Source organism: Hermetia illucens, chromosome 6 (assembly GCF_905115235.1).
Source record: "Hermetia illucens chromosome 6, iHerIll2.2.curated.20191125, whole genome shotgun sequence".
NCBI lineage: Eukaryota > Metazoa > Arthropoda > Insecta > Diptera > Stratiomyidae > Hermetia > Hermetia illucens.
Window position 1 is genome coordinate 63,328,579 of NC_051854.1, and position 11,560 is coordinate 63,340,138.

An 11,560-nucleotide genomic window follows, 5' to 3' on the forward strand; every position below is an offset into this window, starting at 1 on the left:
GACTTTAGACACAATTTTCGCAAACGAGTACTGAACCTTTCCCCCCACTGTTTGATTTGTACAAGAACAAGGAGAATGTCAAAAGAAAAAACTGGTGGGAAAAAATTTATATTATACTTGTACAAACATCATTCTTATTTACCACAAAATAAATTTATTATATATTATATATTATTATATTATTATAACTGCAGAAATTGAAGTAGTAGCCTAATTGAAATCACTTTTTTTCGGAATAAAATTACTGCATGCAAAGCTGTTCACGTTACTGAATCCAACTGGAAATTACAGAAAATTACAAAAAAGCAAACCTCAATGTTTCCTAACTGCTATATCCCCTTGGGATAAATTGCTTTATTGCGGAACTTATAGTACATGACTGCATATGAACGCAAAACGTCAACAGCTTTGCGAGGGTCACCAAGATTCCCTTACAACTATATGGAACAGTTCCTGATTTGACTTTCGGTGTTAATTAAATAGTTTTAGCCTTAACTTAATATTGTCATTCTAATCGTATTGTTTGTTTGGTTCCGTACTCTTCCCATGGAATATTCGAACATATGCCTTTCTAATACCAAATTTATACATAGCGACAATTGGAAAGTAATAATTAAAAATAACCATAACATAAGACTTTATATTATAAAGAATCCGAAAAATTGTTATTTTGTAGAGATATTCGTATATAGCAATGTAGTAGAAAAGAACAGCTCGCTCCCACCATAAAAGTTGCTGATATTTCAGTTTTTTAATAGTTTCTTCAGAAGGGGGTTTTTCAAAATCTGACTTGAAGTATTCATATCCTTCACAACCGGCTAATCGTTTGGCAAAACACATATAGGGCCTGAAGTTAAGAATAACATCAGAGTACCAAAGGCCGTCAAGGAGGGCTTTGCTCATAAGATCGAACTGTTCCCCAGTTTTTTCAAGCGCAGGCCTAGAAAAAGATAAAAAGCATTATATTCTAGTGAAGATAAAGCCAAATACAATATATTGAAACTTACCTGTAAACATTACTCAAAATTGCATTCATACGCTCTTTCGTGGTGGACACAGAGTCTGTGCAAATATTGAACTCTTCCTTGATTCCCATCAAATATCCCACGACTCGCCAAAGATGTATAAGAGGTTCCATAACATCTGGTGTATCAGGCAAACCGAGCATACGTGGCTTTAAAACTAAAAATCCTAAGAAACCGAATTGAGTTAAGGCCATATCCCGTTGAGTAATGGTGATCTGCTCAGCGCGCTCGCACATTTTCCGAGAGGCTAAATGGGTTTTCCGGACTATTGTGATACTTTGCCAAGCTTTTGTTCCAGACTTCATATCGTTATCATGCCACGCGACGACATGAAATATGGTCCTAATATACCTCCTATAAGCATCTAATGGGGTGCCTGATCTTCTTGAACATATAAGCACTTTCAGGATACTGGGAATGGCTAGAACTGCTATTAAGCCAACCAGCATACCATTGCTCATAGCACCAGCGTACTTGAAGTAGTTTTTTTGGCCTCTGGAAAATATAAAAAAATAATATTAGATTACTAGCAAGAAATTTTAAATAGTTTAATTCATTGCTAATAGTAGGTTTGGAAAAAATATCCTTCAGTTCGAATTGGGAGAAAGTTGCTTATACAAGAAAACACGAAACCTTTCATATCTGAAGCGTCAGCACCTATTTCCCGATATGGTTATTATTATTTCAGTTATTTTTATGATTTCGTTTCATTCCTAGCGTTTTAGTTATTCTTATTTTAGTAACTTGATTATATTTTTAGCCGTTGCATTTCATTATATATTTCTATATTATTTTTATTTAGTTCCATTTTAGAGATAACAGTTGTAATTTCCTTGTTTACGATTGATTCTGCTGGAATTGTGGCTGAGCTTATCATTTTAACATGTGCATTTAATTTTATGATTTGATTGAGGCTACGTGATTATCATCTTAATTAATAATAATGAATTGCACCAGATAAGCTCATGTTTGATTTTAGAAGTCCTTCCTCTTTTCTTTTTTCTCATTCTTACTAGAAATGCAGTGGTTGGGCCTTAGTTATAAATAGATGCAGTGGAAAATTGGCCATAATGCGATATCAGTTGTTTTGTATTACGATGACATCCTGGTTCAAGTCTCCTATGCATTATGCCTAATAAACATACATATATATATGTAGTTGCCATTATTTCCAAAATAGGGCAGAGGGCATTAACCATTACTACGTGTTATCGCTCAGTCAGCCTTGTCGAAATCCCCTTTGGACTTCCAAGACTATATCTCGATGCGCACATGACATTTTGTATCATCATATGTCGCTCTGATAATAGTTAGTTTTCCCGCAATGTCCCTCCCACCCAGAGCACTCTAAATATACTCTCTGCTCACGCTTTCGTCAACAGAGAGTGTATCTCGAGCCGGTGCAGCAGATATCTGAACCCTGTGAGCAACGCAGAGGAATCCATAGCTAAAGTCAGTCTTCTCTCCTTAGATCATACTTTCCAGGTCCTCTGCGGCGCGTTCGAGAACATTTTTAGTCATTATCTTTGCGACGGCATGGAGCACCATAAATACCCCTCCAACTACCACTTTAAAGATGGGTGTCCTGTTTAAGGCATTTTGTAAAACAAAACGTTATTAAAATCGGTGTACTGTCTGCCTGTGTTTCACACGCATTTTTCTCGGAGACGGTTGTAACGATTGACCCCAAATATGGTGGAAATTTGGGAACTGTGAATATTCATGCGTACAGTGAGTTACATAATTCGACGTCGAATTTAAGGGGGTCCCCATACATCCTAATGTGGGGTGTACATTTTTTTTTTTCATCAAATATAGTCATGTGGGGTACCAAAGGTCTCAGTTAGTACGTTCCGAAACCGGTCATAGTTTTGACATTTGTTGGAACGGCGGGAAATTCGGGGGGGTTGAAAGTGCTCATTTCTTTAACGGACGGATTCTCAGAAATTACCCAATCGAAAAATCTGAACAAAATTAAGAGGCTGCCACTATATGAAGTCTTGGCTCTGAAATACCCCCCATTTCGATATCTGTTCAAATAAAATAATCAATGTAAGATGTGGGAACACTAATCAGCACTTTATAGTAAGCTTTTATAAGTGGCATTGAAATAATGGGACTTATTTCATTATCTATCATCCGGCGGTCAAAGAGTAGTAAAGGTCCCAGGGCGAAACGTGGATTGATACCCACGATGGAGCATAAAACCTGGGAAGCGCCTGCTGAACCAACACCAACAGCTCTACTACCAAACCCTATCTCCACCTCCACGTGGGGATCGCTGGGAGTTCTTTCTTAATGAAAAACTGCAGATAGAGAGGGATGAAGACGAGTTTTCCGCGCATAAAAACGGGATAAATTGTACCAACTGGTCCTCCAGGTTGGGGGTCGTGTAGGGCTGCCAACCCTACCCGGAAAACCGATGTTCCGAAGACACAGATGAAGCCTCGGACAGGATGGACTTTAAAACGACGAACCCGCTAACAACAACGGAATAACGATTTGCGCATTTTCTTATGGAATGTGCAATCCTTTTACAGACCGAATGCTGCTGAGCAGCTAGCCGATACCCTGTCCCAATATAAGGCTAATGTAACAGCGTTACAAGAGATGCGATGCCGTTTCCCGTTGGACCGGTTTCCTGGAGAAGAGCCGTTACACCATATATGATAGCGGCCATCCAGTAAACCATGTGCTCGGAGTAGGTTTCTTAGTCAGCCAAAAAATGAAACCTGCTGTTACCGGCTTTGAAAATATAAGCGAACGGCTATGCACTCTGCGTTTGCGAGGCAAGTTTACAAATATAAGCCTCATAAACGTTCAGGCCCCTACAGAGGAGACTGCAGAGTCGGAGGAGGATACCTTCTACGAGGCAGTTGAGTGGACCATCGAAGCCTGTCCCAAGTATGATCTCAAAATCATACTTGGAGATTTCAACAGTCAAGTAGGGATGGAGCCCGTATTCAGGCAATACGTCGGCTCCCATAGTTTACATAGGAATACCAATGATAACGGACTGCGTATTATTCAGTTGGCAGTATCGCACGAAATGGTTGTTGGAAGTACCTGGTTTGGGCGGAAAGTGGTCCACAAACAAACGTGGACCTTTCCAGGCGGGAGCACCAAATTGACCTAGTGTTGAATGCCGCCACCTCTCAGCCTTGATGAATGTCAGAACATATAGGGGGGCCAATATAGACTCGGATTACTATTTCGTTGGCATAGTGCTCCCGGCTCGAATTACAACACTACCTACATTCCCCTCTGACAATCAGGTGAGAATGAATACTGAAGCCGTTCACAACGCAGCCTTCCGAAATATATATAAGGGCGAAATGGATGCCGCAATAACCGCATCCAACAGATGTCCTGGAGATGAAGCATCAATAAATGATCTTCACAACCACTTAAAAAGCGTTATCTTTGATACTTAGCCCCAGCCGCAAAAAAAGTCGGAACGGCTGGTTTGACGATGAATGTAAGCTAGCTACGGAACAGAAGAATGTCGCATACCGAGCAATGTTGCATTCTCTCGAGTGGAGAAGCGACTTCACAGATGGACAAAGGAAGCCTAGGAGAACCAACAGATCTGCGAACTCGAAAAGTACAGGGAGCAACGGCACTAGGCGCGGAAGTTTTACCAACAAGTCAGCAAGACGAAGCCCTATACATCTCGATGTTCATCCAGCCGAGACAAAGAGGGAAGTCTGATTTCCGACAGAATGGGTATATTGAAGCGATGGGTTAAGTATTTTTATGAACTGCTCAACAACAAAAAATATCCGGGAGATGGAGGTCCCACCAGCTGAAGACGACGGACATATGCTGTCGCCAACAAGTATAGAAGAAACAGTCCGTGCAATTCACCGGCTTAACATCATAAGTCACCAGGAGCCAATGGAATTACAGCCGAATTGGTTAAAAATGGGAGCGACCAATTACACCAAGCGGTTCATCAACTGATACTCAAGGAGCGGGACAGCGAATCAACGCCCGACGGCTGGCAAAGAGGCATTATCTGTCCAATACATAAAAGAGGGATATCACACAGTGCAGCAATTATAGAGGTATCACGTTGTTGAGTACTATTTATAAGATATTCTCCGCTATCTTGCTTTGCTGCGAGGGACACCATCCTCTTCAAGTCCACCCAACTGCTGGCCTGCGCCGACGATATTGACATTGTGGAAAGAACAACCCGAGATGTACAGTCTACCTTCATCCAGATCGAGCAGGCGGCGCGAGATCCCGGGCTGTACATTAATGAAGCCAAGACGAAGTGCATGGTGGCAATGTCAGCGCGAAAAACTAAAGAATGAATAAACATCTAACCGCACCGGTCAAACGAAAAAAAAAAGATAGGAGACTAAAACTTTGAGATCGTTGAAAATCACAACCGATAACCGCTATGACGATGAAATCTGCGCACGGTTATTGGCTGCTAACAGAGCCTATTTCAGCTTACAAAAATTGTTTCGCTTGAAGCCGGTGGGCGGCTCACCTAATCCGTATGGATGAGGACGATCCAGCCCCCCATCAGATGGTTTTTAGGGATATCGAATTGGTTGATCTCGGCGCAAAACCTGGGTGTCTGGAGTTCCTTATTAAGGCAGGCCTAGATCGGATACCGGTTGTTGCGCTGATGATAATGATGAGTCTTGTTCCGCTGCACAATTTTGGCTGATTCAGATTGCCTAGCATAATTATCATAGAGCTAACCTTGAGCTGTAAATTGTCTGGCGGTAATCCGGTTGTTATGCTGTTGATGATGATGATACAATTTTAATCTATTTTTTTTTAGCTTGTTTATTCTGGTTGAATAAGCTCGCACTTTACTTATGAAGATTGTAAACTGATTCCAAAAAACTCGGAGCAGCAACTATACAACAACTTAACTAGTGTAAAGCTAGATCAAGCTCATATCGTAGGGGTCAAATTCAATTCATTACAAACGCTTAAGTTACCTCCATCAATTAGGAAATTAATATAGAAGTGGCGAATAGAGAGCGATTGGGAAATATTCTCTGAATTCATGAAAATTTCGTACTGTGTATTTATCGATTGTACTGGTTTGTCCACGACCGAGGGAATACCTACAGAGATAAAAATAATGCAGTATGTGATGCGGTCGAGCAAAACTTGATAGACAACTGCGGTGAGATTATGAAAATGTATCTGGTCAATAGTTCCATCTATAAAATGTATTGGGTGAAAGCGACATACATATGTATACAGAGTTAGATGGGAAAGAAAGAAGGAAGGTAAAATAGGTGACTGTAACTTCATACCAATCTGGATAACATGCTTTGTGCTGGAAGCAGTTAATGAAGATTTTCATCTATGTCGGTGACTCTCAAAAGATCTTGCTTTGGTTTAAATTCCCTGGATCTTACTACGTAAGACCTGGCATTGGTGGAGATTTCTTGTCTCATAGACAAAAAATACTCCAGGAGACCTGCCTATACTACCATAATATGAATAAATAATTCCAAGTATTATCATGCAAAACATATTTATTACCAAGGACATTTGAGAATTCATACTTGAGTAATTTTCAATTTCGCTAACCCTGGAGAATGGATTATTATCGTATATACCTATATATGCGAGTGCATGTTTAGTATTTATGGTATAAACATCAATTATTTATTCCAGGTTTAGAGTTTCTAGTAATCAAGTTATCAAATTTTATTGGCGATCCACAATAGAAATGTGGTATGCGGTACAATGTGCAGACTGATCTATCAAAATGACAGGTGGATGGTTCAACGATAGAAGTGCAATGCTTCTATTTACATGGATGGCAGATTGTAGGAGTTTTGTTATGATTTGGTCTCAATGAAAATATGACTTTAATTGGTGCTTACATGCATTCGTTAGCAGTTAATTAGAATGATGTAGCAAAACCAGATGTATCTGTCATCATCCGAAAATCGATGGCGATTTATGTTTGCGTAGAATTGAGTTTTTGCTCAAAGTCAAAACAACATTATTATTTAATTGCCTATTACACAAGCATTTGGTTTGTTAGAATCATATTGTTTGACCGCGTGATCGTGCTCCATCGAGCCCCAAGTGTAGTACACGAAGTAGCATTCAAACGATTGGAAAATAGCTTATCTATTACAAGATAAGGCAAAAATTCATAATATATGAGGTAAACGCACGATTTTATCGAAATAATGCCAATAAACTCACTTTTTAAATAATTCTGCGTCGAACCATGGTGGTAGCTCTATCTCAACGCTCTGTTTATCTTTGTCGATTGGCTCTTTTCCACTTTCACCCAATAAATTTCTCATATATTCTTCACCTAAAATTAAAGCAAAGACACTTCTTTAGATTTTCTCTCACAAATTCACGAGCTATTTATTACAATTCGCCTGCTCCGAACCCATGTTCGACAGTTTTCCACGTCCAAATCACGAATGTAGCATACGAGGCGGCTGAAAATAAACTAAACGCTGACTGCAAACAAGACAGTCCGGCTCGTTGTTAGATAGCCACTGTTTAGTGCGTTTATTAGATAGATTCCACTCAGATATGCCCAAATAAACGTGCTCGGTTAGTTGACTTGGTTACTTTATAGCGTAACTTGTTACTAATGCTACTGGATACAATGTACAGGGATGGAAGACAATAACTTCTTAACTTGTTCTCAAACATGGGAGGTAATAACTGTTCACTAGAGGAGGAAATCTACTTCTACGTATGATAGAAATACTTGAGAGACTAAAATGGACAAATACGTATGTGCAGATTGAACACACAATTCTTACAAGTAGTGCTGAATCCGAGATAACCTCATGGAACACCGAATTATCCAAAGTCATGCCGCGGGTGCTTTTTTTGTGAGCAGTTAAAATATATTGACGTATGGTTTATTCGGTTGTATATTTGCTTGATCCAAAGCAGTCGATTCCTACTCAATCAAAAGTTCCAAGGTGGGGGAACAATCCCAATATATGTCGCTGCAACTGGGGCCTCTCATTTATCATTATGTATAGTATTAGCAGTAAAAGTTTTAGCTTGGGAGAAGCAAAGAGAAGCCAATTTGTTGAAAATCAATGTATCAAGTCAAGATACCTCCTTCCTTGTTGAGGTATACTAACAGCCCTTAGCTGTTATTCTTGTGGATTGAATTCGTACGCTAATGTTATTTTTATTTGCTTGAAAATTACTTTTACAACTTCTAACTGGTTGCATTTTTCAATTATTTCACAATGCTTTGTTATCTTTGCTTCTCGCAACTTTTTTGTTATGTTTAAACAAATGCATTTTTTATTTGCGGGTAACCACAGATAGTAGGAATCATCCTATTTCTTACCTAGAAACAATTCCTTTATATGCACGATTTAACTCTTTCCAATAATAGTTTTACTAGGGAATATGTGAAAATTTATTATTTTGTTTTCTTTGTAATCAACAGCCAGAACAACTATGTTGGGTTTTTTTTCAGCGGCACAATGAAACAAATGAAAATTCAGGTAAAGAACGTTAATTGTAAACCATCATCATCATCAACGGCGCAACAACCGGCATCCGGTGTAGGCCTGCCTTAATAAGGAACTCCAGACATCCCGGTTTTGCGCCGAGGTCCACCAATTCGATGTCCCTAAAAGCTGTCTGGCGTCCTGACCAACGCCATCGCTCCATCTCAGGCAGGGTCTGCCTCGTCTTCTTTTTCTAACATAGATATTGCCCGTATAGACTTTCCGGGCTGGATCATCCTCATTCATACGGATTAGGTGACCCGCCCACCATAACCTATCGAGCCGGATTTTATCCACAACCTGACGGTCATGGTATCGCTTATAGATTTCGTCTTTATGTAGGCTACGGAATCGTCTATCCTCATGTAGGAGGCCACAAATTCTTCGGAGGATTCTTCTCTCGAACGCGGCCAAAAGTTCGCAATTTTTCTTGCTAAGAATCCAAGTTTCCCAGGAATAAATGAGGACTGGCCAAATCATTGTCTTGTACAATAAGAGCTTTGACCCTATGCTGAGACGTTTTGCGCGGAACAGTTTTTGTAAGCTGAAATAGGCTCGGTTATGGGTTGTGATTTTCGATCCTAGATAGAAGAAATTATCAACGGTCTCAAAGTTGTAGTCTCCTGTCTTTATTATGCCCGTTTGGTGTTGTTGGTTGGTTGGTTTTTGGTCCTAACGTTGCCACCATATATTTTGTCCTGCCTTCATTGACGTGCAGCCCAAGATCTCGCGCCGCCTGCTCGATCTGGATGAAGGCAGTTTGCACGTCTTGGGTGGTTCTTCCCATGATATCGATATCGTCAGCATAGGCCAGTAGTTGGGTGGACTTGAAGAGGATCGTACCTCTTGCATTTACATCAGCATCACGGATCACTTTCTCGAGGGCCAGGTTAAAGAGGACGCATGATAGGGCATCTCCTTGTCGTAGACCGTTGTTGATGTCGAATGGTCTTGTGAGTGATCTTGTTGCTTTTATCTGGCCTCGCACATTGGTCAGTGTCAGCCTGGTCAGTCTTATCAATTTCATCGGGATACCGAATTCTCTCATGGCCGTGTACAGTTTTAACCTGGCTATGCTATCATAGGCGGCTTTAAAGTGGATGGAAAGATGGTGCAACTGTTGTCCATATTCCAACAGTTTTTCTATTGCTCGCCGCAGAGAGAAAATCTGATCTGTTGCTGATTTGCTTGGAGTGAAGTCTCTTTGGTATGGGCTAATGATGTTCTGGGCGTATGGGGCTATCCGGCCTAGCAAGATAGCGGAGAATATCTTATAGATGGTACTCAGCAACGTGATGCCTCTATAATTGCTGCACTGTGTTATATCTCCCTTTTTACGTAAGAGACAGATAATGCCTCTTTGCCAGTCCCCAGTCATTGATTCGCTGTCCTATACCTTGAGCACAAGTTGATGAACCACTTGGTGTAATTGATCGCCTCCATATGTAACCAATATTTAATTCCATCGGCTCCTGGCGACTTATGATTTTTTAGCCGATGAATTGCACGGACTGTTTCTTCTATACTTGGTGGTGGCAGTATTTGTCCGTCGTCTTCAGTTGGCGGGACCTCCAACGCGCCGATATTCTGGTTTGGTTGGTTCAGTAGTTTATCAAAGTACTCAATTCATCGCTCTAATATGCTCATTCTGTCGGAAATCAGATTTCCATCCTTGCCTCAGCAGGATGAACATCGAGGTGTATAAGGATTCATCCTGCTGACTTGTTGGTAAAACTTCCGCCTTCTGTGCCTGGTGCGATTGCTCCCTGTATTTTTCGAGTTCATAGCCCTGTTGGTTTTCTCAGGCTTCCTTTTTCTGTCTGTGAAGTCGCTTCTCCGCTCGCCGGAGTTTGTGATAAGTTTCCGCGCGTGCACGCGTTCTTTTAGAATGCAACATTACTCGGTATGCAGCATTCTTCCGTTCGGTTGCTAGCTACATTCATCGTCAAACCAGCCGTTCCGACTGCTTTTGCGGCTGGGGCCAAGTATGTTTTTGGCCGTATTTATGATAACGTTCTTCAGGTGATTGTGAAGACATTTGTTGGTGCTTCATCTCCAGCATCTCTGTTGACTGCGGTTATTGCGGCATCCATTTCCCCTTATAGGTGTTGCGGAGGGCTGTGTTGTGGATGGTTTCAGTGTTAACTCTCACCTGATTGTCAGAGCGGATTATGGGTGGTGTTATTGGAGCTCGGAGCACCATGCCAACGAGATAGTGATCCGAGTTTATATTGGCCCCCTTATATTTTCTGACATTCATTAAGGCTGAGAGGTCAATTTGGTTGAAAGTGGTCCCGTATGTTTGTGGACTGCTTTCCGCGCAAACCAGGTACTTGAATGACCCGCACTCTGTTATCATTTGTATTTTGGTGTAAACTATGGGACCCAATGTATCGCCTGAATACGGGCTCCTTCCCTATTTGGCTGTTAAAATCCCGAAGTATGATTTTGATATCATATCTGGGACAGGCTTCGAGGGTTTGTTCTACTGCCTCGTAGAGGCTGTCCTTCTCCGACTCTGCAGTCTCCTGAGTAGGGTCGTAAACGTTTATGAGGCTTATATTTTTAAACTTGCCTCGCAAACGCAGAGTGCTTAACCGTTCGTTCATGTTTTCAAAGCCGATAACAGCAGGTTTAATTTTTGACTGACTAAGACACCTGCTCCGAGCACAGTGTTTACTGGATGGCCACTATAATATATGGTGTAGCGACTCTTCTCCAGGAAGGCGGTCCCTGTCCAACGCATCTCCTGTAACGCTGGTTCATCAGCCCTATATTGGGACAGGGTATCGGCTAGCTGTTCAGCAGCTTCATCTCTGTACAGAGAACGCACGTTCCATGAGAAAATGCGCAAATCGTTATTCCTTTGTCGTTACCGGGTTCGTCGTTGTGTTTGCGTCTTGTCCGAGGCTCCTGCTGTGGCCTCGTAACAAGTTGTTTTCTGTGTAGGGTTGACAGCGCTACCCAAGCTCCAACCTGGAGGATCAGTTGATAAAATTTGTCCCTTTTTTAGGCGCGGAAGACTCGCCTTTATCCTTCTCC

At 41.2% G+C, this 11,560-nt stretch overlaps 1 protein-coding gene across 1 annotated transcript; it reads right to left on the bottom strand.

Annotated features, from left to right (window-relative positions):
• Positions 1–187: 187 nt before the first annotated feature.
• LOC119660177 lies at positions 188–7,782 on the bottom strand. Its single transcript, XM_038068585.1, has 4 exons — positions 7,402–7,782; positions 7,224–7,338; positions 1,008–1,520; positions 188–940 (listed from the first exon to the last, which is right to left on the bottom strand). The coding sequence occupies exons 1-4, from the start codon at positions 7,421–7,423 to the stop codon at positions 511–513; spliced, it is 1,080 nt and encodes a 359-aa protein (XP_037924513.1). The 5' UTR covers positions 7,424–7,782; the 3' UTR covers positions 188–510.
• Between the last annotated feature and the right edge of the window lie 3,778 nt (positions 7,783–11,560).

Excerpts from the sequence above, each read along its gene's own strand:
- LOC119660177 (XM_038068585.1), bottom strand. The coding sequence starts at position 7,423 with ATGGGTTCGGAGCAGGCGAATT. Across the intron at positions 1,521-7,223 it reads GACGCAGAATTATTTAAAAA|AGGCCAAAAAAACTACTTCA; the intron begins GTGAGTTTATTG and ends TATATTTTCCAG. Across the intron at positions 941-1,007 it reads ATTTTGAGTAATGTTTACAG|GCCTGCGCTTGAAAAAACTG; the intron begins GTAAGTTTCAAT and ends ATCTTTTTCTAG.